Raw genomic sequence first — 27,577 nt, 5'->3', positions numbered from 1 at the left:
ATGAAAACATTAAGAGAATTTGGTCAATATCTTATTAATTGGGCATCTGAAGAACATTAAAATTACCACTAGACTCTGTAATATCCTTGACCACTACAGAAACATACCTTTTTAAGTTACTATTTTCTCCTATTTTCTGAGACTGATATACAGTTGCTATTTAATATGGCTGCTGTTCTTTGCTGAAGAGAGTAAGCCTCCTCGAACAGATCCACAAACAGAACCACAGCACTGTAGTGATGCTTATTGCATTAGTTACGGCGGCACAGCACTGACCACAATTAACCGCAATCACCTCCACACCTTACAGTGCTAGTGCTGGAGGCCTCATGGGGAAATATGCAGTTAGGACTACAAACATTCACAAAGCATACAGACATTACAGGTTTTAGCATATAATACAACATTTAACAGGTTTAATCTTTGACTAGGTTAATGGAGTTCATGAGCTGAGCACACACAGCACATGCTGCAAACCCACAGCACACGTCCCTGGATTTTAAGTGTTTTGTTTTAAGCCAAATCTTCATGCACTGCTGCCCCATTCCTTACTAACCTCTAGCATCAGCCTACTATGCCTGATAAACACATTTTCTCCTTTTATTCGCCTAACAAAACTGGGCTGGTGGGAGAGAGAGACATCCATTTATTCGCTGAGAGAGATTCCAATAACTGACCACATTCGAATGGAGAAATATTTGTGTGGACAAATCTACATATCAGATTCAGATGGAAACAGTGTAATGAAGTTGTTAAGCACACAGAGAGAATTCTCACCTGTGTCCTTATTTCAGACTCTTCCTCCTGGTCTGACTGTAGACAGAAAATGTGACAATGTCATATCAGTGAAACTTAAGACAGATCATGAAGCAAAGATGAGATGCACCAATATGGGAACGGTGGGCTGATCATGTTTGTATCTGCTGATGCCTATACAGGAACATTTGATAAATGTTGAAATTTGGACTAGATCCACCTGGATTAGCATACAGGCCCAGTAAAACTTGCATTTGTCAGCAAATTATCATGAGCAAAACTGCATTAATTTGTGCGTGAATTTTCACCAGAGAATTCTTCCTGTAAATGCTTAATCAGTTTTATACAGATAAAGGCACTCATTTTCTCAGCACAAAACACTGTTTCAACACTGTTGTCATATTTTTGAGCGCTTCTAAACTCTAGTAATAGGACTTTCTAACAGAGCCTTTTGGACATTCATGATGCCAATGAGCATGATCCGCTTTACTCAAACAATGACTCAAACAATGAGCTGACCAGCTCAGCAGTAATGCTAGCATCTTGCTGTTCAAAACCTGTTGTTGTAGAAGACACTGGTAAGTTTCCTTGATTTTTAACTGAAAAACATTCTACTTTCTTAAATTCACTGAAATTCCCATATAAAAGGCTGGAAAATATGTTTTAAGTTTTTGTTTTCATCCATTCACCCCATTTCATTGAGGACTCGCTTGTGAGTGCCCTCTAGCAATTCACAGTCATTTTTTATACAATAGGAGAAATAGGAGGTGGTCAGACTTCCGTTAAATGGGTGCACTCTAGCATTGTGCCTTGTGTCTTTTTTATTATAATGGGGAAAAAAGTGGCCAGGATCCCCTTAATATGGCTCTGATTTTGCATCAAGATCAGTTTTGATCCACTATGTCACGTAAAACTGTGTTGACCTCTGAAGGGCGGCCCTTCATAGCACTGAACCTCTAAAACAGAGAAAACCATAATTTAAACAGAGATGAAGCATAAACCTTTTACTACTTCTTCCCCACTGGCTTAAAATAAACACATGACAGAGACTGCATGATAACGTAGTCAGTCTGAAGTTTGTATGGCTTTTAATTTAGTGGTTTTACTGTTTCTTTTAGACAAGTTTCTTTTAGCTTTTCTTTTGTACCAACATAGAGGATTTATGGACGAACCTCATTCATGCACCTTTCGCAAGGCATTGCAAACTGCAAATGTCTAGTGTGACTGTGACATTATGAAGAAAGGTAACACGTGTATACGGTTACAAATGCAGCATGAATAAAATGCAGATGTTTCAGTGCAGTGGCCCAGCATTACCTAAACATTTTGCACTTCTGGAGTACATAAATACATCATCTAACATCAGTTCAAAATATCGGTCTAATCTCTTTTTAAGCCAATATGCGCCAGTACCAATATAATTCCAATATCTTTGTGCATCTCTTTAAATAAGGAGGGTTAATTTGGGAAGAAACACACAGACAGAATGGACTGAGATGTTCTCATATGATTGAAGTGTGATGGATGATAGCTGAATAAGTGTCCAATGAAATCGTCATTCTAATATTAATAAAAAACATTAGGATAACAACAAAATAACAAAATACAAAACTAAGTAGCTGCAGAGCAGGAGAGCCAACTATAATGACTGTAAAGTAATGAGACATATAGCTTGTTTGTCGTAGTGCTATTTCTATTGTGTCACTGTCACGCTGTCTGGAGCTGCTCTGAAACGTTAGCACTTTCATCTCTGAAGAAGCAGTAGCAAACGCCAGCCAGATAATCACACTCAACACACAGCAGGGGGCCTCTCTCTGCAAACAGCCAGATTTAGATGAATCATTTGGATCTTTTTTTTTTCCAAAATAAACTTGTGGGTGTCTGGCACATGTTCTGTCTTTCACTGTTTGCTCTGGGAGACAGCCAAGAAAAGCTTAAAAACCACGTAATCTGGAGACAGACAAGTAATCTAGAGATAACACAGAATAAGAGGTGGTTTTGGACTCAAGTCAAGCAGCTGAGCAGAGGTCTGGAAAACCTGTATTCCTTCTCAAACCGATGATGGTGTTCCATCTGTTTAAAGACAACCAGGTCATATAAAAATGATCATATCATAAATCACATAATTTAAAAGGCTTGTAATATTTTAGAATTGTCCATCAAAATGTAAAGAATTTTTCCCGTCTTCTGTCTCCATCGTTTGATTCAGCGCTGTGGGCGGGGAAAGTTATACTAACCAATAACAGCATGCTTTACTTCCAAAATTTGCTTTAAACAAAAGCGCTCAGATAGATAGTTTCTCTCTGAAAAATGTCACAGCATGGAAGGAAAATACATTATAATTTCTGATTTTCACTGATTTTTATGTACATTTGTTGTATGCAAGTTTGAACACCAATGGTCAGATTATTTGTTTTGTCAATTTTCTAAGTGAAAATCAGTTAACACATCCTCTACAGAGAACAAATGTACATAAGACACATTTGTGTGCACAATTTCTGTTTAACAACAGTTTGACAACAAGTAAAAATAAAAACGTGCCATAACTTTTGCACAGTTTCCCTCTTTTTGTTACATTCAACAAAAAAACAGTAAGTAGTAAAATGTGATAAAATGTGCAGAAGTCTGTTCTCTGTAGATGATGACTTATAGTACTGTCACTTAGAAAATCAATAGAACATGTAATTCGACTGGTGCCCAAATACGACTGTATAAAGCTGTTGATGTTGTTTGTTAATAGCAATACAGTGAATAAGAAGCAAACAAATGCAACTATGTTAAATATTGTCTACTCGAACAAAAAATGTCATGAATGAAAAACTCCCAGCATGAATAAATATATTTTATGGATACATTTCAGTGAGCTAGTATGTACACAAATGCACACAAATAGAGAGGGACAGAAGTTGAATGAATCTATGTTACAAACCTCAGTGGCTGTTAATTCACCATCGATAGCAGTGTCTGTGAAATCAGTCTAATGTGCAAAAAGCACACATCCATTTGAAAGCATGAACAGAGAAAGAAGAAAATCTATTAGCTAAAATTACAAACCTCTGCAGTTCATGTAGCAAAGTGAGGTAATTATGAAGCTGAAATCATAGTGGCTGGGATTACAAAGTAAAAGGCGTGACCTCATTGCATTACATTCATTAATAAATTAGAAGGGCGCACTATAAAAGATGATTCATACAGGCTTAGTGGTGGTTCTTGGAATTGCTCCATGACATAAAAGCATGTCATATCTGCTTGTGCTACCATTACATGGTCACTGCTTTAACATTATTCTAGGACAATGTAATGCTGTGTAATAATATTGCTTCATATATCAATGAGTATGCAGACAACACTGACTGTACTTCATCTAAAGCTGAAGAACAGTTACCTTTCTGATAATAAGCAGTGGACCAAAATGAAAATTCTGGCCCAGTGAAGGTGACTGATGGCTCGTGTCAATTCTGATGTTGATCTGAATGTTGACAAATTAAAACCAGTTCAGGAGAATTGGTATGAAAGATATTATAAACTGAACATTTAACTTAAAGGGCCCAGTTCCTACATTTCCTGAGGTCATGATATTTGCATAGGTTTATGTACTAATAACATCAGATTTCTTTTTACATGACCATTTTCTATTTAGAATGTTTGTTTTAGTGTTTTAGTTACTGTGCTTTTAAGACTCATATAGTGTACTGTGCAAAACGTTCTTTAGAACAGATGCAAATAAACATACATGCAAAGAAGTAACAAGAATTTCGTATTTTGAAAAAAGTAGCTGATATCTTGAGAGCTAAGAACAAAGTTCGGATACAGATTTCTTCTGGACGCCCCCAGCCATCACATAGATTTGTTCAATTTCACTACCAGCACACTTGATTTCGCATAATGAAGCGCGGATTAGTCAGACCAGTCACTGGATAATTACCAATAATATGGGGCTGCCACGAAAAAAGTTTAGAAATGGCTAAACACACACATTGGCGTATGTAAAATCACTATGTTTTTATTGTTGTTGTAAAAAAGTATTCAAGTATTTATTGACACAGGTGTTTAATTTGGCAAACACAGCTAGTATGACCTCCATTTTTGTGGAAAATCAATGTTAATAGAATGAGATGCTCTGGAGCAGCTGCACATGAGCCTAAGGTCACCATGATTGATGCTAAGCGTCAGCTAGAAGGGTATAACACCCCCAGAATTGGCCTGAGGAGCAGTGGAACTGTGTTCTCTGGAGTGATGGAGCTCCATCCAATTCCTCTGGGATGAGCTACTGTAGATTTCGTGATGCAGAATTAATCATACATCATCAGTATCTGACCTCACTAATGCTCTTGTGGCTGAATACAATCAAACCCTCCCAGCAATGTTCCAACTACTCCCAGAAGAGAAGAGATTGTTACTGCAGTAAAAGGGGACTCCCTATTGGTGCCCTTGTTTTTAGAAGAAACATTGGATAAGCAGGTGGCTACAAACTTTTGGACATATAGTGTATGTTCCTATGCATTTGTTTGACTGCTAAAATGGTAGTATGTGACACAAAGAAAGGAAAGGTTTATACATTTTTTGGCCAAATTCTGCATGAAAATAATGTATCAAATGATTTATTAATGTTATCAGATTATGTATCAAAATATAAAGTGAAACTACACAAAAAATAATGCTATTAAAGGAGAAGAGTAGATTAAAAAGCAGAAATAGCTTTTTTCTAGCCTTGGCATTAAAGGGCTAAGCCAAAGGAATTCTTGGGCCAGAGCAGTGATCATGATTGGGTCTCCCCACCACACTCTAACAAAGCTGTACAAGTAAGTGACTGAACACATATGGTGGTGACTGTAGGAGGGACGAAAGGAGTGAGAGAAAGAGTAGCAGAGTGTGAAAGAGGAGGACAAGCAGGCCCAGACAAAGGGGTCGATTCCGCCTCGCTAGGTCAGATGAAAGAGACCGTCTGGGCTCAGCTGTATTGCTACAGCATACATTGCACCGACTGATAGAGCCTGCAGTGTTTTGGCTGGGATTCCGTCAAAACATGTCATTTTAGCAGGATGATAACAGCAATAAGTCTTATGCTCTCCACAGCTGAATGAACAGCTGAATGTAGATATTTTGTCAGTGACACACTAGCCATGTTGTGAAGAAAGGCATCCTCATAGAAATACCATTTCCCAGGGAGATAAAACAGCAACACTGAAACTAAAAAGCACAAGTTTTATTGTAAAATATTTTTAAAACTGGGAGTACTGTGAATCTCATACAATAAACATTCTTCGTCTCCACGTGTTTAATGAGAGTATTAATTACCAATATAACAGTGTTGCTCTATATTTAGCTATGTTACTTCTTATTTCAAATGAAGGGCCTCGAAAGTCAGAATTCACATGGTAAGTAAGTAAGAAAGTAAGTAAAGTTTATTTATATAGGGCTTTTTACAACAGGTGTTGTCACAAAGCAGCTTTACAAAGAAATCAGCATTACAGAAAGAAATCCAGGTCCAAGCCCCCATGAGCAAGCCAGAGGCGACAGTGGCAAGGAAAAACTCCCTAGGAAACAGGAAGAAACCTTGAGAGGAACCAGGACTCAGAAGGGGAACCCATCGTCCTCTGGTCGACACCGGATAGTAAACATGGTGAATAGCCATCTGGACAATTATAGTTATTACTTTAAAAAAACATGAAAAATTTAACACAGTGATTAACATGCAGCTCTATATTTATTAAATAAAGTCCAGACTTTCTATATTTCCTGTTCTTCATTTCATTTTTTAATAGAACTTTTTTTAATAAAAATTTAAGCTTGACTGATTATTTTACAAGAGAGGTTAGTCTTCCATTTCATTATAAGACACATCACTAAAAGCTGTCCATATGAAAAACATGTTTACGTTAATTTAGGTGGGCTTATTATGATCAACTGGAAATTAACCCCTAATCCCAGGCTTATTACGCACTAAAGCTTATTATTCAGTAACAACATGGACTGCAAATTGGCTGAGTTATAGGTTATAGAAGTTTGCAGTAAAACTCTGGAACCGCCGGTGAGTCGAGGCCATTTAAGTTATGTTGTTGCATCAATAATTCTCAGCAAGAAAGTGAAAGATTCTGCCTGTCCAAACAAATCACCCGACCTGAACCCTACAGAGCACTTCACTCCTGAAGATGAGACTGAAGGCAAAACTGATAGACTGAAAATTATTGCATTACAGGCCTAAAAGAACATCACTAGGGAAGATAACCATTGTCAGCTCAGGTCTACAGGTTGCAAATTTCAGGGAGTCAATAACGGCAGAGGATCAGACAAGTAAGAGTAAATACGACAAATATATTTTTGTTATGTCAATTCACTTATTCATCCACTGAGATTATATATAAAAAAGTTAAAAAGCGGTGATGATCTTTGTGCTTCACCCAAAATTGATGAAAATACCCTCAAAATTACAGCTGATATTCTGCATTTCAATCCTGAAGATTTTGTCACTGTCCGCTTAATTACAGACTGCACTGCATCTACTATGAAAATCAACACCAGTAAGTACAATTTCATTATTATTACTTCAAAGTTTTCACCAAAATATAAGGCCACATACCCTTGTGTCCTGTCGAACAGGAGTTGGTGGACTTGGCTGTGAAACCTCTGTAACCTTCGTCGTCTCGTCCTCTTCTTCCACCACAACAACGTTTTCTACAAGCACCAAGGCTTCCTCTGCTTTCTTCTCCTCTGCCTTCTTCTCTGGTGTGACTGTGGTGATGAGGTCACTCATTGCGATGCCTTTTGCAGCCCCGTACAATGCAGTGCCCATCTCTGCAACACACATGTGCCCACACACACACACACACACACACACACACACACACACACACACACACACACTGTCATTCAGAGCTGTGTGTGTTTTTCATTCATTACATAAAAACTGCGATATACACTGTGTGTTTGAAGCGTGGATGCTGATGCCACTACATTGCAATCTGCGCTAGCACAGCCATCCTGCATTCATTTTCAATCCTGCAGGGTTTTAGGGAACAGCATCAAAGCAAGGGTAACTTACCATACCAAACACACATCCAAAACCACAGCTCTTATTTCCAGATATTAGCCTTGATCTCTGACTAGAATCAAAAGCAATATCGCAATGTCACACAATAATACAATGATTGTGTAATGGTTGAAATAGGGAGCTGAGTCACAGACAACATATTCCTTACAACCCACAATCTTCTCACAATAACAGTTTAGAATGCTTTTTTTAAACTAGTCTAAAAACACACACAGATTATCTCTGGTCTTGAAATTTCAGTTTCTCATTTTATGTGTTTTGCAATGATTGTTTTAGACCAATGATAATAAAGCAGTGGTGAAATCATTTATGCAATGTGATTTATGTGAAATGAGACCATGGTGGCCCAACAGTTCTGACACCAAGTAGTGCACCATAGATTTAAAGATGTATTGACCAAAAAAATCATTGGTCTTAACAAGTTGTTATTAAACCACCTTTATTTTAAGAATAAAAATAAGAATTCAGGTGCAGTTAATCAACTATGATCATTTGTCCAGTACTGCTGCATTTCATACAGTTGTATGCAAAAGTTTGAACACCCCTGGTCACATAACATGATTTGTTCATTTGAAAGAAAAAAACTGTTGAAGCGACAAAAAGTTAACATCTTCTAAGAGAACACAAGTTTTTACTGAAAAAAAAAAAAAACTCCATAAATACAATTACAAAATCAACAAAGTGTGTATTTTAACCAGGGGCGTACAAACTTTTGCATACCTCTGCAAATGATCTTTGCTCATCTACAAAAATCATTTTTTAAGATTGGAACTCTGAAAAGCTGTTTTTTCTTTTTCCTGGTGCCCTGGTCTACTTTAAATGTTACTTCCTTGCTGGAAATTACATTTCTTGTAGTTCTTTACAGCACCATGTTTCACTTCCTTATAAAACCTGACTAAATAAAGCACAGTTCAAACAGACTGAGCCAAAAAGAAACAAAACTACTCCAAAGTAAAATCAGACAGTGATATCCCAGGCTGGTGATATTCTAATTCGCTCATTTTTAATCTGAGTATTTTACATCCATGTTCGTTAATAACTGCAGAACTTGATTTAATTAGATTTCTGCTCCCTCAAGCTCATTTCACTGCTCCCTTTTAACCTCTCCAGTTTCTGAGACTCGGATTAAATGATAGCGATATGTTCCAAGATGTTGCTTTCCTTGTACTGAGATGTCCTTTAAGTAGCTGTTTGGTTTGGACTGCTCCAGTTTAGGCAGTGGTATTACAAGGCTGGCTATGGTAAACTGAATATGCCACTAAATTAAGGAGTGGAAACCACATAACAGACTAAAATATTACACTATCAGTCTAATATGAGTATGACCCAATAAGCCGCATGTTCTCGATTCACCCTGGAGAAAGCCCTGACATTTGTATAAAGATTACGAATCACAAACGCTAGTGAAATATTTATAATTTACTGTATGATATAGTCAGAGGTGGGTAGAGTTGTCTAATCTCATACTTAAGTAAAAAAGTATTGCTACCTCTATGAAATAATGACTGAAGCAAAAGTAAAAGCAACTTTCTAAAAACAACTTAAACAGAACTGAATAATAATAATAATTCAGGTCAAAAAAAGTTACTAGTACTGAATAACCTACAAGTTCTGTAGTGGAAGCCCTTAGAATGATGCTGACTAGTCAATTCAAATGCCTTTTCTTTCTTTTCTTCTGGACAGACTATTTCAAATACACCTTTTAATATGAATTGGTTACTGAACTGAAGAACAAGTTAAGGTTCATTTACATTCATAATAATCCTAAATCTAAAAAGACAAACATAGATAAAAACACACTGTCACAATAGCTAGTCATTGTGACCTACTTTCACTAGTAGGCTAGTGTCAGCTGCCAGTGACCGCAATCTAATTTCTACAGAGCTGGACCGTGGGGCTGTTGCCTCACAGCAAGAAGGGCCAGGGTTCAATTCCCCAGCTGGGCGACCAGAGCCCTTTCTGTGTGGAGTTTGCATGTTCTTACTGTGTCTGTGTGGATTTCCTCCTACAATCCAAAGACATGCAGTCAGGCCAACTGAAGATGCTAAATTGCCCCTAGGCGTGAGTGTGTGTGTGAATGTATATGTCTGTCTGTCTGCCCTGCAATGGACTGGCGACCTGTCCAGGGTGTTTGCTGCCTTCCACTCAATGAGTGCTGGCATAGGCCCCAGCACCACCCCCCCAACCACCCAAGATCCAGGAGGATAAGCGGCTTAGAAGATGTGTGTGTGTGTGCGTGTGTCTATGTGTATGGATCACAGTGCTCTTGATCAACATGAAACATCAGGCACCACATGAGTGAAAAAATGAAGAAAAAAATTACAAGCTAAGCAAAGGAAAACTGCAGCTAGCAGTGAGCAGACACATGCTAGGGCAGCAGCTTAATCAGTCAGGAGCATGCAGAGCTGGCCTGATGATCACTGCAGGAGGGCTAAACTAAGGTGGGATATAAGGACCTGACCAAGTGCAAAAGAGAAACGAAGAATGCACAGAGCAGACGTAGAGATAACGAGGAGACTGTTGCATCTACAACCTTCCAAACTAACAAGGTTTTAAAATCAGGGGATTGTAGACACACACAAATGTATCTACCTGTTGGTTTAGTGCCATTCATAGCAGTGAGTGGCTTAGATCCTGGGACAACAGTCGAAGTGATTTGGGGGATGCCTCGTTGAGCTGAAGAGATTGACAGAAAGTCAACACTATAGCAAGACTTGCTGGCATTGTCAGGTGACAAGACACTATGATTTTGTGCCTCTACAAAGTATCTCTTTTACATATATAAAGTGTATCTGAGTTGTCTTATTTATAAAATCCTTACTGTGTTTGTTAGTATCTCTAAAATTTAGATGAATGAATGATGGCTGAAAAAAAAAAATAAATAAACAGATACACTATTAAAAATTAGCAATAGAGTAACCACTTTTGGTTCCTTAGAGAACATCTCAATGGAAACTTAAAGTACCATTTCTGTAAATGTGATGTGTGAATGTGAAGAAAATATTTAAAAACCTTACATTATTAAGAATAATGTAATGGTTCTATACAAATGAATGGCACATCCAAGCCAAGAACCATTTAGGACCCTTGCTGTAAAAGTGTAGCTGTGTAGTTCTTGCATGTTGCAAGCAATTAAGTCATTTTAAAATGGTAAATCTTGAACTACAACACTGTTCAAAAGTCAGAGACTAACCTTTTATTTATTTAATTTTCAACCAAATCGGCCAGAACAGTATGTGCAACTGTGCAAAAGTTTTAGGCACCAAGGAAAATGTAAAAGCTATTTATCAGCAAGCATTTATTTGCATTTAGGTGCTCAGAAAAAACTGATAGTCGAATAAATACAATATTAATACAATAAGTAACCATAAGATAACATAATCCTTTATTAGTCCCACAACAGGGAAATTCTCAGTGTTACAGCAGCGAAGGGATAGCAAGGCACTCAAGAAAAGAAGTAACAAAAAGAGAATTTACAAGCAAGTAATTAACTTTGTTAATTCCTTAACAAGGTTTATACAGTTTGTTACTTGCTACTTTATAGACAATATACATAATACTAAAAGTAAAAAATAAGATAAAAAATATAAACTCTATCCTTCACAAAAATGAACAATATAAAGGATTATAAATAAACAAAAGCTAAAATATTTACACTAAGGATATTTTACCCAAAATGTTATGTATGTCATTGTGTTCATTTAACCATTTCCAAACATCTCCTCAAGAAAGCTCATTATTACTTGTAGTTACCATCTAATATCTAGTTTGGCTAATCAATGCTTCATTAAATCAGAAATGCTGGTGATGGAATTTAACAAATCTATGCAAAGGATGCAGGTGCCATGGTGAACCTGGAAACAAACTTGCATTCTTCTAATTAGATTATAAAACTACTTTTCTGTAAACAAGATATTTTGTTACCTTTTCTGTATTTGTGTTTATTCGTATTCATTTTGAAGTTACACAGTGCTTTAAAGGCAAAACCACACTTACTGTCATAATAAAAGGTTTTAAACAATTTAAGTAGGTGCCAAAGACTTTTGCAGAGTACTGTATACTTACGCATTTGCTTTATATTTAGTGTGTCCACTCTTTGCCTTTATAATAGTTTCCATTTTTTATTGGAGATCTGCTTTCAGTTTTAAATCTGCAGGGATATTTTTCTACACCCTTAAAGTTCAGTCTTAGAAGTTGGAGGCATTTTCTGCTTCTCGTGATCCAAGTAATCCCAAACACATTCAGTGATGCTGAGGTCTGTTTTTCCTTTTTGTGTGTTTTCCTTGCTCAGTGGCGGCTTCTTGACAGCCACACTAGCGGACTTAAGAGTGTTAAGCGGTCTTCTCACAGTGGAAGGATGGACAAAAATATCTGTGGATTTTTTCAGATCTGATGCAAAAGTGGAGCTTGATTTTCTCCTCTCTCTCAAAATGAAAGCTATAACTACTGTTTATCTGATGGTGACGGTTTTAGTGGTCTATCAGGTCTTGCAAGTCACATGTTCTCTGTATCTTTTTTAACTTCAGTTTTGGAAGCTTTTTTTTTACATAAATTTCCTTGGTTTTCCTCTTCCTTATGCAAGTTAGTTTTGCCTAATTTTTTCAGAAATATTTCCAGAAAAATTAATAACTTGTACCATTTTGCAATTTTGCCTGGAAATTAAATAAATGAAGATTGGTCTCTGACTTTTGCACAGTACTGTAAGTTCCTGATTTGACTTTTTATATTACACAACATCAGCATAAGCTGAATGATAACATGATTGCATAGGCAGAAGATGTTTGACATATTCATAACCTATACAGAGGAACTTATCACGCAGGAAGCAGGCAACTGATACTGCCAAGTCAATGAGGCTTTGTACAAATACTGATAATGGAGAATGAATCAATAGTTTGATCAGCATCTCAAACAAGCCAATCCTCTGGTCTGGCAATTAAACTACTGCCCATGCCAAAAGAGCTCGCCTTCACTGAATCCAGGAGCTACATTAACAGCATTAGCATTCAAAACCAGGGCTTTACGCCTAAGAGCGACAGCCCACGCCAGAGATCAGTGAAAAGGCTGCTGGCTTCCACCGAGCTCTTGGGGGCGCAATAAAATTCAAATTTGTCCATTACTTAAAAAAGAGAGAAAAAAGGAAAGTGTGCTTTCTAGAGCTGAGATTACAATACAACAGTAAGCTGAAAATCCCTGTGGCAAGTCTTTCTGTCTCTTGCTCTCATTAAGGTGTTTTGGGGAAAAAAGTGGGTATGAAATAAAGCCGGGGCTCATCAGAGGAACCGCCCCAGCACAACAACCAGCGCTTCTCAGTGGGAAAACCACAAAGCAAGCTGCAGAATTGAGGACATTAATGGAGGTCTGGAACCAGCTGATAAAACAGCAAGTCTAGGCCGTGCTGGATGAATGAAGGCAATGTGAACACAACGGATAACAATGACACAAACTCCAGTGAGACTGACTGACATGCTGGCATTAGCAGTGGCACAGACGCGCTTTGGCATCGGTCTGAGAGAACAGCTCGAACCCTTAATGCATGTTAGCTATTGGTAGGCCAAAAAAGATTTAGTGGAAAAACAACTGAAAAGCGCACCAAATTATGTCCACAAAGAACATTCAAATCAATAAAGCTCATTCAAATCAAAAAGGATTTTAACTGATAAATCCAACATCTCACAATTATTTCATCAATATAATGTCACTGTAAATGGATCAAATACTGACTGGAATATTCAGGCAATATTCTCATCATGTACAGAAATAAATGTTTTTTTTTTTTACTGATATAGCAAATAAGCTCTGTGCCCATTTTACTTGACTAACGCTGGAACTGTTTGATTAACCTTTGATCTTTACAATTAGAAACGCACATATATTTGTACGTTAATTAGTTTTGGCTTTTTAGGCTTCTGCAATATGCTAATTCTAAAATTATAATGTATTCCATTTAGGCCCAGCAGAACGCTTCTTGCATCAAAATGAAGTATCTTCATTTTCAAACAGTGTTGTTCCACAAATCAGTGCCCTAATGAATCACAGAATTTTCTGTTAACTGCTGTGGTCAGGTTGACTCAACTCAAATGTTCCTTAAATAGGTTGATAAACAAGTGCCAACATAGCACTAATACAAAAACCAGTGAAAAAATCTCAACCAGTGGAAAAAAAAAAAATTACAATCATTTTTCGATAATTATTCAGCCTTACTCTCAACAGCAACAATATTTAATATACTGATGTAAGGCACATATACTAATTTTAGCTTAATTCTAGCTTCATTAATTAACCATACAGTCACATTTTACAAAGATAAGGAATGAAAATCTGAACTAACCTCCATCTAGGCTGCGGGACATGGTGTAGCGCTTGCTTGTAGAACGCTCAAAGTAAGGAGCTGGGCGAACTATCTGTGAACTGGCCCGTCTCGTTTGGACCTGGGTTCTGCCACTGTAGCGGAACTTGGAGCCAAGGGTCAGGAACTTCTTAGGAGGAGTTTCTGGAGACACCAACCTGATGATAATAATACGATTTGGTTATCTCTTCTCATAAACCAATCATAGATCAGTGGGAACCACCTGGAGGTTTACATCATTGATAGGTAACTAACTTGTCGCTAACTTTGAGAATTAACTAAACAACATTGCCCAGAACATCACAGTCCCTCCACCAGCTTGTTTTCCTCCCACAGTGCATCTTGGTGCCATCCCCCAGGTTATTTTACGTCACATAGCGCACATGTACCTGGCCATCCACCTGATGTAAAAGAAAACTGGACTCATTGGACCAGGCAGTCCAGTTCTGATGCTTGTAGACTGTGGGCAATTTTGACAATGCACAGGGGTTAATATGGGTACACAAACCAGTCTGAGGCTACAGCAATGCACTGTGTTGTGACACATTTCTCCCATAACTATCATTAAAAATTTCTGTGACGTGTGCCACAGTAGCCGTTATGCTGGTTCAGACCAGACAGGATGGGCTTCGTTGCTCTCGTGCATTGATGAGCCTTGGGTGCCCTATACCCTGTTGCCGGTTCATGGTTTGTCCCTCCTTGGTCCACTGTTGGTATGTACTGACGACTGCTGACCGAGAGCACCCTACAAGCCTTGCTGTTTCAGAGATGCTCCAACCCAGTCATTAGGCCATAGTGATTTGGTCCTTGTCAAGACCTAACTCAGGTCTTCACACCTGCCCATTTTTCCTGTTTCCAACACATCGAATATGAGAACCTACTGTTTGCTTACCATCTAATATATCCCAGACCTTGGCATGTGCCGCTGTTAATGTTATTCGCTTCATCTGTGAGTGGTCATAACATTTTGGCTCAGTGATTTACCTTAATATTTCCATTTTCAGCTTATCAGACCATTTGACATTAACCCCCTACAAGGCCATGCGCCCACCTGCAGGCCCAAGGTTTTATTACACACTTCGACAACCTAAGAATAGCTCAATGAGTTTGCACTGAAGTCCCTGTAGTTACTGAATAATAAGCCATAGTATGTAATAAGCCTGGAATTGTAAGGGGCTAAAGTACATCATTTAAGACAAAAGCTGTTTTTAGTACTGCAATCTAACACTCTAGCCACTAGCTAATATGATTGCCCCAAGCTAACATACCAGCCACAACATGTTAAAATACTATGTTAGTAACAATACAACAAAATATAATACACTGTATCATGATTCAATACAATGTGACACAATGTGATATGATGTAATACTATTTGATATAATACGATGCATTATACTGTTACATCCCTAATCAGAACTGACTCTAAAAAAGGTCTGCTAGGTCACTAAGGCTAAAAACAGATTAAAAGTTATGGTCAATCTTTTCAGTGTACAAAAAAAAAACTTCAGTAGTTCTCACCTGAAGAAAGTGTGGTGCTCCACACAAACTTTCCAGAGTCTCTTTGCTGCTCTGTGGTTGGGGAGCTTAAAGCCGATTGTGCTTTCAAACTGCTCAAACTAGACATTAAGAGCAAACAGACAGCGTTTTTACACATAATTTGCAGCATTCTGCATTAAAACTCATCCAAACTGGCCAAAAAAACCCACAGTAAGAGCGCTCAAGTTCTGAATTGGTTTCACCTCTCCAGGTCGGATTTTGATGTAGAAGTTATTCCTCTTGTAGGAGATCTTCAGGACTTTGGGCCAGGCGAACCTGTTGATGCGCAGGCGGTCACGGTAGATGAGGAGGCCGGAGGAACACACACCCAGCATGATCTCCACCCCCTCTGAATCCTGGGAAATGATTTGATAAATAGACCTGGGCCATCAGCTTGTAACCAAAAAATATAACAACAATCACGGGACAAAGCTTGACTGAAGTTTTCTGAGTGGCTCCTAAAGAACACGTCTGATGTTATATAATGCCCAGTAAAAACTGGTGGTAGCAAAAAACATCTGGTGATATATCAAGCCTGTCAGAAAAGTCTTTAAGAATGGCTGGTCAAAATGCAAAATGACTTTATTTCCAAAGAAATGAAAACAATGTGTTACTGCAGTAACTTCAGGTTGAGTGTCCAAATGTGAAGAAAACTGAATGTGGAACCATTGTTGAGCAGCACATGAGGTTATACCCCTGAGAGAGAAAAATGCACTACATATTCAACAGGCAATTTGGAGCCTAATCTGCTTCTTTTCTGGGCAGTGTAAATGTCACTGGTCAGCCCCTACCTATCCTTATTCTTCTATTGTCTGCTTTACTAGCATGGCATACAAATTGCTGGCAGATCCATTTCCAATGACCGCTCACAAAAGAGCGTGACTGTTTCCCTTTGATATGGCTGGTTATGGCAGTGTGCATACTTGAGACACTTTTTCAAGCATTCAGAACCTGACAAAAGCCTTTTGAACATGGATCCTGCTTTCACAGTTGACAGAGGCCGAACAAAACCTTGCTGCTATTCTTTCAGCACTCGTAGTGTAAATGAGCAGGCTTTGCATATTGTCGCTGTCCAAAAAAAACAAGTATCTCCATTTTTCGATTTTCTTTTTTCAACATAATTTCAGCACACCAGTTGTCCTTTACGTTGTGTGAAAATTTCATAATGAATGGACCAACAGGCACGCTCCAAAACTGTTTAGAGTAAAGTCTCTTTACATTAACTTACATTAAAAGTTAAGAATGTTAAGAATGCCCTCTCCTGTGAAGTTGCCATTTTGGAGATCTGTTTTTCTTTGGACAGTGGCGATATGTTAACTGCCATCATTAGGAATAAAACTGATAAATATGTACATTAAAATTACACATTACAACAATCTTTCAGGAAGGCTTTTAGGGAAAGATAATGGATGCTACTTACAACTACAGTGGGTTGTTCATACACTGTGACTACATGTTAATGTGGTGTTTACTGGGTAATGATTGAGGCTTTTCTAAAATGTTTCTCATTCAACCCTGCTGAACCAAGCGTCTCGCCGTCGGTCCATTTTAAGAATTTAACGATGCCCCTTCAACTCATTTAATTCTGCTGCCGCAGGAATTACAGCATGTGCACCCTTTGTGTGGTAAAATGTATTATAATGTATAATCAGCACTTTCTGTGCAATCATGTTTGCATCACTGTATAAAAGGTTTCCTATATTGATGATTAATGATTTTGTTCAGAGTGAGCGAGCAGGCTTATTCAAAGCACAGTTCAAATTGATTAGTACTTATTACTGTTTGGTTTAAAGCTGCACTATGCAAGATTTGTGGATCTGGAGACTTCTTTGGTGGAAATGTGCATTTTTAAATATGGAAAAACAGTCTGTAATATCAGTTGTGCTTCGGACCCCTTCCCTGAGCGGTTTAATATGATGACAGTGAGTTTAAAAAGTATTCAAAGAAAACTCAGTTAAAACGTGATAAGGGATGTGTCTTCTGGGGATGTAAGTGAATTAATACATAAAGACATGATGTAGTCCGAAAAACGTCCACCAAATGCGACTTAAAGTCTTTTAAATTACTGTTTCTGGCTTTACAGGGTGATTGGCAGCAGTGCATACCATATTTTCGCCTATTCTTTTCTCCTGACAAAAAACTTTAAAGGATGGTTTTTGAGGCTTTGTTAAATCAAGTTCTTTACATATCAAATAAATGCAACAACAGCACTGAGGCATCAGGTGAATAACGGAGAAGATTAGATTAAATGACAGGCATGTTTTTAGCGTCAGCCTTTAAGGGTTAATGAGTGATTCACAAAGCTGATGGAAATGGAAGCTTAAACCCTAAAATCCTTCTACAAAATGATGCATTTCTATAGCAACGTGACAGAGAACTATGATGCAGTCTTTCTCTGGGGAATGTGACCTCCGCATACGAGCATACCGAGAGTAGGCAGTGGGCCACAATAGCACACGTATTGTGGCCAAACCAGCCGAAGCTCAGACAATGGGACTCTTCGGTCCATGGTCATGCACGGAGACTGGGATTCAGACAGGAGGAACATATACACACACATACAAGGATAAACACATAAAAGCACAAATGCAGCCTTACCTCTCCTTTAGCTGGAGACAAGCACGCAAAGAAGTTTCCTACCAACTAGGCCATTCAGTAAGAAAAGGGGAAAAAGAAGAGGGGCTGATCTTACCAAATTGAGGGACAGTTTCCATGCTGATCATTGCTTGGTCCTCTTATTTCAGAGGAGACCGCCCAATGACCATTTATGGGATGACAGATGCCTTCTGAGGAACTCCTGACATTATATGAACAGTACTCAAATAACTAAGGTTATAGTACTCTGATAACTAAGGCTCACAGATTTTTATATAATTTTTGAAAATTTGGACGATTGCGTGCCAACAGAAATTTGAAAGCCAACGATGAAAAAATAATGTTCCCATCTTTTTAAATCAGTGAATAAAACGTTTTTGTGAGCAAATGAAATTAAATGCATTAATACAAGGACTATGAAGCACTATGAGAATGATCTAATACACTAATACACTTTTACAGTGATTCTATTTGAAGCCTCATATCATGAAACATGGTTTCAGAAGAATGCTCTCCTCATTCTGCCTGGTAGATCAAATTGCACCCTGAAACTGCTATACCTTTCCAATATTAATCACATATGTTTAAATGACTACTGTCTACTGAATGAGTGATACTGTTTGCCCAAACTGAATTGTAGCAAGCTCATAGCAGTGGAAAAACAATAGGTTCCCTAAAGATGTCAAAAAGCTGTCCATTTTAGAGAAAGATATGGATGTTATTAGGCCTGTGCCGGTAAAGGAATCCTTTTATTGGGATAACCGTGTGGGAAATAACCATGATAAATGGTTAAACTGAGTTGTCCTTCTCTTTACATATTTGACAATGACAAATTACATGCTATCACTGTGTTCTTTTATTTGGCAAACTTTAAGCCTCGACTCACAAGCTATCACTGTTTGCTCTCGTGTCCGCTTCAGTGCCAGCACACGTGGGAGCAAACAGCGATAGCACGTGACCTGAAGCTTAATTTTTGTCAAATAAAAGAACATAAATGTGCAGTTCAGAAAAAGTTGTGGTTGTTGTTTATTGTGATCTTTCATTTGCCGATGGAACTGTAATTAATATTGTAATAAAGAACAGAATTACGAATGTCACACAATTTCATCATTGGAGGCCACTTAGTTTAGCCTGTCCTCTGCTCTGAGGCCTGCTTTAAACAAATTGTTATTTAAAGCAGCCTGTTTTGCCTGATGTATGAGTGCTGAGACATGATTTTACTCAAGTGTTTTTTCTGCCTACAGCACCATGTGTGTTCAACCACCGCAACTCAACAGCCGCATCTGTCAGCTACAATAATGAAACGATTAAATTAGTGACAGGTTTTTAAATTGGTCACTGTGGGCTGTTATCATAGTACCTCGGTTAACTCTCACTCGTCACCTCCATAACACTGACAGATCAGATGCAAGACAGGGAGCACCTACACAAACTACAGACCATTTCAATCATGTAGGTGTACAGTCATGATTAATCGATTAAATTTGATAACTTGGTTTAAAAAATTAATTAATTAAAATGAACCTCCTCAATTAGTTAGCAGTATTAGTTGGTCTCAGACCACTTAGACACAACCGTTTATGTTTTTTTGGTCATCTTGTGCTGTAATATAGTCTTTAAAGTCTCAGGAAACACAGTGTAAAATTCAGAAGGACATCAAGATTGAGCGTTACATTAAACACCTGCAAAGCTTGAATGAAAAAAACAAGACAGAAATACAATAAAACCTGGCTTAAAAAACTTTTATCAGACCTATCTGAGAACTGGCTAGGCATGGTAATAATATTGATTCACATCGCTATTCTCTCAGCCTGCCATGCCACTTAGGCACAACTACGTCAGCACGGACTACACATGCTGCTGTCTAAGACTCATTAAAAACATTATCAGGCTTTAAAGGCAAAGTCTTGAAGGTAAGGTTCTTAAATCACTTTAACGCAAGATGCTGATCCAGAGAATGCTGGTGTGACCGGCTGAGCGGACAGAGGGACGACAGGCAGACAGATAGCTACTAGCTTGATAGCTTGACAGCTCAGGTATGCCTGCTTGGTTAGCTTTTGCTCACCTTTAGATTTATCTTGGTAAGTTTTTCAGACTGAAGTGCAGAGAGACTGTAGGGCAGTTCTGATAAAGCCAAAATTAGAACTGCAAAAGAGGAGAACCTCAGCAAAATGTATTGGCCACTTAGTAGGCACTGCAAAGTTATTTACAGGGCTTAATTTGCACATGTATACTGTGTGCCCACAAGAGCAAAATTAACCTAATTAGAAAAGAAAATATAGTTTCAGGTTCCCTGTGGCTTTAAGGCTTCCTAGTTTATGTTTTTTAGTAAAGTATTTTGAATTCTTTGAAAGGCTGTACCTGCTGTGTCAAGTCCATTTATTGTTTGTCCCTTTTTTAAAAAACTTGTGAATGCTCAGTTAATCATCAAAATAATCGCTAGATTATTCAGTTACTAATATAATTGACAGACCTTTTCTGAGCTTTGACAGACCAGCCCCATTACTCTCTTATTCTCTGTGGCCCTGCCATGTAATTCTGAGGCCTTGCCATGTACTGAAAAAAAAAATACCTCAGCTGCGGCAGCAGGACTGCACAAATGAATCTGTCATGGACACTTGCCAATGTGCCTTTGCTGTACTACACAATCAGAGGTGATTACCTTGTTTGAAAGGCCTGTAGGCACGCTATCCCATTGTTATCAACAATGAACTACAGCACAAATGACAACGTAACCAACCAACAAAACACAAAACAATAAACAACTGTGATCATAAAACACTTATAAGCTGTTGTTTATAGGAGACTAGGGTATTGTAGCTGAAGGATCACAAAAAATGATCAGTGTGAAGGGAGGGAACATACATAGATTACGCAGACATGCTTCACATCAATAAATGATCAAGCTTTGAGATCATTTAGGGGCCATGTAGTGTCACTGCACATAAACGTTAATTTGGGTCACCTCAAAGAGAAGACTGCTTCTATATTCTGTTTTTGTGCCTTGTTTCTAATCGGATATATTTGCAGATGTAGTTTTTTAGAGGTGGCACTATCAGATTTGATATTTAAAACCAGGTCTGTCAAGCTTGAGGGGGAGCCCTGATTTGCTCTTGCCATGAGAAGAGCTCTACTAGGCCCTGAGGCCGTGGTGGTACAGCAGCCTGCCAAAACTTGAAATGGTGCAGACAAATGGAAGAGGAGTCAAAGCTAAGTCAAGCTGCAAACTACTGAAGAACTCCTGCTCTATGTGCCTTAATGAGCACGGTGAGGTGTACAAGTCTATGGAGATGAGAGCAGGCTCTATACCTTGGCATGATGGAGGTCGACGCCATACATTGACAGCTTTTTCACATTCTCCAGGAAGTGCATTTCAGCCTCAGCTGGCGTCATCCCTCTGAGGAAAGACAGAGAACGTTACAAAGATTCCAAACTTCGAAAAGACTCACTGCTTTAAGGTACCAACATCTGATACGTGTTTGGTGTTTTGCTCACCACAAGGCTGGAGTGGTGATATCACTTATCACATCATAACATCGCACCAGCCAGAACTGAACATGTTTAAAAGTTCACACAGTGAACAACAGCATGGGTGTATGAAAGTTTATCATCAATCTCATCAGAGAGTTTTGAAGCAAATTTATGGAGTAAATTTTAAAAGTTGTATTGAACAGCTTTTATTTGATGTACCGCAAATTGATGGGGAGCAATTTCTCTTCCATGACTGTACAAAGTGAATCAGTTCCTGCCATGTGACATATGGTGGTTTACTTTATTGGCTGTGCTCTAAAAGACCAGCAGCACACTTTGTCAAACACAAGTTAAATCAGTCGAAGTTAAATACAATTGAACTTCCATGACACTCAACTGAGCACTGCCTTTAATTTTTTTGCCTTATTGTGACATAGATTTGATGTTTTCTCAGCATTTTTCAAAGCTGAGACCACATAATGATAGATTTGAGTCACTTACGTATAAGAATGTCATCAAGTTAGAAAGATCGGATCTGAACAAAAAATCAGAATCAAGCAATGAGGCGTGTAATATGAACGCAGCCTCTCATATGTAGTCCTAGATCAGATACGTATCTGGTTTGTGGCCATGCAACCCTAATGAGAACGATCAGCTTGGAATTCATGTTTTTTTCCCACTGCATGTGCTATTCAGAAACAATGTATCTGACCTCTTTTACTTTCGTTCCAGAGTACCTATGAGACTTTTCTCAAGCTTGAACTAAAAGTGCTAAAAGCTAAATTAAGACAAATAACACACAAAATAATAGTATGCCATTAGTATGACCAAATACTGTTTCAAATAGTAGGTGTGAAAGCGCACTTGTAGTTCTTGTGGAGGTCCATGACCTTCTCTTCCAGCTCCTTGGTCTGGTGTGGGGCAAAACGAAACTCGCTGACGTACTCCGTGCCATATTCATCTGGATCATAATCTCCCAGCTCTGACTGGACTGTGTATGAACCAAGCACTGTGTGTGTGGCAAAGGAGCAGGCAGACGACCAGACGCAACATCATCTCTCAACTGTAGACACAGGTAATACCTGAGACAGAAAGACAGACAGATAGCAGTAAAGTGGATAAGGCTGAGTGAGTCCAGGTGCAATTACAAAGGAAAGCAGCAGAAAGAATAATGCTAAATATCATATCATTCTCTCAGGACTCAGACGAGGTGAACAGCTCAACTAATTAAAGCTTGCCAATCAAAGTGCTTCCACTGCATTAACGTAATAGGTTGCTGCACTGAAGTACAATAAAACAGACACAGGGTTAACAGCTCTCGGGCTCAGTCTGCTCGTCAGGTTGCAGCTTCACAGTGAGCTTTAATTGAGCAAATGCACTAAAGGCCTACAGCAGTGTGCTGAGCAGCTCTGACCTTGTGATGTCCTCAGAGAGCTGAGCGGGGTCTGGAGGATAAAACTTCACATTGAAGGAGAAATTCCAGGCAACTCCTGCACAAGAAATAACAAAGACAACATGGCTCAGTGATCGCTAAGAGTATTCTTATGCCATTGTATCAGGATTTAATGCTAATACAAATGCAATTTTTTTTGCTTTTCAAAGTGAAAAACATCAGACAGGTAAATGAGTCAATAAACAGAATAACATATAAAGGATGTGAAAATATGGGAAAATGCAGCTGCACTTCATGCATTTCTTTTACTCTCAAAAATACATACAGTACTGCACATAAGTCACAGACCACCCTTACATTCATTTAATTTCCAGTCTGTTTTTCAGTGTCAGAAAAGTTTATTTAACAGAAAATAAGCCTCAACAACTAAATATAATATCTTTTTTCAGTATTTAGCATGCCCACTCTTCGTCTTTATTATAGCTTCCATTTTTGGGACACTTGCTTTCAGTTTTTCACAGAAATCTGCAGGGATATTTTTCCACACCTTCAAAGTTTAGTCTTAGAAGTTAGTTTCACTTTCTGCTTCATGCGATCCAAGTAATCCCAATTACAAATTTAGACACAGCCTAAAAATCCTCACTCTACATCTCAGATGTCCAGTTTCAGTGTTCTAGGGCAAATGTCCTTTGTTTTTGTCTATTTACTTTTGTCAGTAAAGACTTTTTGACAGCTAAACATCCTTTCAGACTCCTAGTGTTGAGTTGTTTTCACACAAGGATGGACAGAAACATCTGTGGATTTTTTCAGAGTGGATTTTTTCAAGAGTGGAGCTTGATTTTCTCCTCTCTCTCAAAGATGAAAGCTTTAAGTGCTGATGGTAACAGTTTTGGTGGTCTACCTGGTCTTGCACGGTTGTTTTATCTGTATCTTTTAATCATTTTTTGAACATCAGTTTTGGAAACTTCTGTTTTTTTTTTTCCTACTTATTTTCTTTTGACTTTCCCCTTCCTTATGCAAGTGCATTAATCTCCTCAGAAATATCTCCTCAAAATGTATAACTTATACTTAATGGCTTTTTTGATAGGGAAATAAATTAATGAAGGGTGGTGCTGTGAGTAAAACACTGCCGTCTGTGAACCCCTAGTAAGTACACACAGTCACACAGCACCATGATATTTCTGCACAACAGACTAAAAGAATATTCATTTTCTCTCTTTCTGACATTTATCAGTACAGGTTTGTAACAAATGTATTGGTCTACCGCTGATTTGCATCTAACAGCTTCAGTCTGCTTCATGTCCTCAGTTGTTGTACAAATCCCAAATAAGTATTTTAATGGATTGCCCCAGACAGTCTGTCCATAAATCCATTGATTACTCAGTAAGCCTGCTAGCTTTTTAAAAGGCAAACAGATCCAGCTGAGTGGCAAGATTACATATAATTTCAGATTGACTAGGCTTGCCAAACCAACAAAATTAAGTGCATCACCACCGATCTGTGATTAGTTTCTTTTTACATGCAAACTAGCTCTATCTAATTTGATGCTTGCTGGGCATCGAGATCGCTTTTCTGAACCCCTGAAATTAAGCAATTCCATAAAAGATTAACTGAACATTGTGAAAGATCCTTATAAATCTAGTCCTGGGCTAAAAAGTAATTACAATGAAGAAACATCACTGAAATTAACACAGTGTATTTTAAACAACATATTTTTAGAAACAAATATTAAAATTGCTCAAAGTTGTGAACACTCACCCCTGATCTGCTTCTTCATGTCTTTGGCTGGGTCCAGCCAGTTCTGCGAACAACACAAAAAAGTATTTCTTTAAAAAATGTGTTATTTTGTACATTTTATTTTGTTCAAAGCATAAAACAAAGGTAAATTCCTACCTTTTGATTCTCTACATCACGGAATGTAATACCAAAGTAGTCCTTCTCCAGAAGATTCAGATGCTCACAGACTTTGTCAAAAAGCACCTGGCCTTTATCCCGTTTCTGTGGGAAGTGAAAGCCTGTGTCAAATCCACCCCTTTCATTGTCACAATGAATTACTGTTTCCACACTAAAGCAATTGAGATTATGCACTTGTCACAATGCATTAATTAAATTAAATATGACAAAACTGCTAGAGGCATTAGTCTTACTTGTCACGCGTATCATCAACGATTGTTTTGGGTTAAACTGCCTTTAGGACCCAAGTTAAGCACATCATTTATCTTTACTGGCGTTGATATGCCCACAGTAATGTACAAAGCACAAAGAAACTAACTATGAGCAAACCAAACAACCAAGATAAAAACTTGCATGTTCACTGAATTCATAATTAAGCTGTGAACATATCAATGCAATATGACTTTTCCATATTGTGGCTTCCTAAATTATACTGTTTTATGCAAATATCAGCTTTATTAAGATGCTCTGGAAGAATATCTGTATGTAATCCCAGAGATACTGAATCCCCAAAGCCTATAACAAGATGATACACTTCAGCACTGTGCATAAAGATGTTTTGGGTAAATGAGGCATTAGTGTAACAGAGCAAATGAGGGAAAAAAAGGGCTCAAACAAACGTATACAAATCTAATCAATTACCAGCAAGGCTTACCACATAGGTCCTCTAGGGAAATATATCCACAGTACATTTATGGAATGCATTTGATAGACTTATTATAGCAAGAATTTTACGAATATTTTAACATGGAAAAATTACTGTATTTGTTCCGTCATTTTTTTAAATGATGATTATGGAGAACAGAGTTTGATTAGCTTCTTTCTGCAGGTGTCCTAGAGGATATTCTAGGATATTAACTCTATCAGTTTAAAACTTTGTTCTCTGTGAAATATTGTGACTCTGTGCTGGGCTACTAGCGAGCAATGAGGGGTGAAATGGGAGGAATGAGACCCCCTGCTGTGAAAACAATTCACACCTTTCCACAAAGATGGCCATGCCAAGATAAAACAGACAGCGTAAAAGCAGCTTTCTTGATATTAAAATATTATGTACAAACACTCTTATAAATGTTGACTTGCTTGCCCACCTACAAAGACAAGAATCATGTTCCCTTCCAGTTTTGTAAATCATACACACTGCCATCTAAAAATATCCCATCAAGGTTACTGAAGGACCTCCAGAACAGAAGAAAATTGCATTTTATGACTACTGCGACCCTGCAAACCCTCAATGTTCATTAACATTGATTTGTTGACTCGTGTAAGCTTTAAAATACGGCTACCGCCTCTTAACCTTATTAATACGAGCCCGATAGTCCATCCCAAAATATGAGGAAGTATAAGAAGTGCACAGTCATCAACCACAACAGGTTATACAACTTTCAGAGTGGTAAGTTTATGCTACAGTTTATCAAGAGAAGCCCGTTTAGATGTAAGACTCAGTGAGGTAACATTAGCTTACTCTAAAATCGTTATATTGGGTTTTATGTTTGATGAAGAAACTGAATTGATTTGTTTGCTACTTTTCAGGAACGGCTGAACTATAAAGGCCTGCCTAACATTACTTGAAATGCACTTACTTGCACTGTATGTGGACTATGGGCCTATCACATCAAACATGCAAATAACACGTTTCACAGAAATCGTCTGTGATTCTGAGTGGCTTGTAAAAATAGGGATCACATTTTCTCATTGTTGGTGCAAAGCCTTATATCCTAAAAAGTATCCAAAATAGTGGAACAAGCCTGTCTTCACAATATAGCTGTTTAAAATCAAAATAAAGCCATTACAGTACATTCAACTACAGAAAAACCATGAACATGAATTTTCTCCTCATTTCACTCTATTGTACTTGACATTACCTCAGAATATTCAAGCATTAAATTCCAATTTGACACTGACTGCTCTCTCAGAAAGCTGCTGTAAGAGTCTGAGCATGAGGGATATTTGCTGGGCCTGGCACTGTCAGAAATAGTGTTTGTGTTTAGCTCAGGGCACAGCACTGCAGATAAGGTCCTGCCTCCCTCAGAGACACTGTCTGAGGCACGCAGAGAGGGCGGGGTGGAGGGATAGGCTGTTGCTCTCCTCCACTGCACTCCTCCTCTCATCATCCCTCTTTCCAGTTGACTAATAATGCCATCAGTTGCTCAGTGTGTGCTAAAAGGCTGGGGGCCAGGATTTGACACTAGAATCAGCTTTCTGCAGTGCGTAGCTGTTCCTCACCACCATAAGCTGCTATTAGCCATGGGCATTAGCACCTAGCACTAATACAGCTCATTTTAAGCAGTGGAATTACAGACACAGAAGAAAGACCAGGGGCATATAGTATATATGTAACACTACTGGGACGGAAGACTATGTGACATACTTGCACTTCATACACTCTCTTAGCTGAAATTATTCAAACTGCATATCGCTGTTGCAACAAAACCTAAAACGGTAACTTTATAGGAAGGTAAAAACATATCTG

At 38.2% G+C, this 27,577-nt stretch overlaps 1 protein-coding gene across 1 annotated transcript in view; it reads right to left on the bottom strand.

Moving 5' to 3' along the window:
• epb41l3a (erythrocyte membrane protein band 4.1-like 3a) overlaps positions 1 to 27,577 on the bottom strand; it is a 101,948-nt gene that overhangs the window by 16,025 nt on the left and 58,346 nt on the right. Inside the window, 12 exon segments of the mRNA XM_036589836.1 lie at positions 778 to 813; positions 3,686 to 3,733; positions 7,337 to 7,551; positions 14,139 to 14,314; positions 15,678 to 15,775; positions 15,899 to 16,051; positions 21,600 to 21,687; positions 22,626 to 22,794; positions 22,797 to 22,843; positions 23,176 to 23,251; positions 24,913 to 24,955; positions 25,048 to 25,152. Of these exon segments, the coding sequence (XP_036445729.1) occupies positions 778 to 813; positions 3,686 to 3,733; positions 7,337 to 7,551; positions 14,139 to 14,314; positions 15,678 to 15,775; positions 15,899 to 16,051; positions 21,600 to 21,687; positions 22,626 to 22,794; positions 22,797 to 22,843; positions 23,176 to 23,251; positions 24,913 to 24,955; positions 25,048 to 25,152 (1,254 nt within the window).

Source organism: Colossoma macropomum, unplaced genomic scaffold (assembly GCF_904425465.1).
Source record: "Colossoma macropomum unplaced genomic scaffold, Colossoma_macropomum, whole genome shotgun sequence".
In the NCBI taxonomy this organism is placed as follows: Eukaryota; Metazoa; Chordata; class Actinopteri; order Characiformes; family Serrasalmidae; genus Colossoma; species Colossoma macropomum.
Note: the sequence above shows the minus strand (reverse complement) of the source record. Positions and strands in the feature narration are given on the sequence as shown.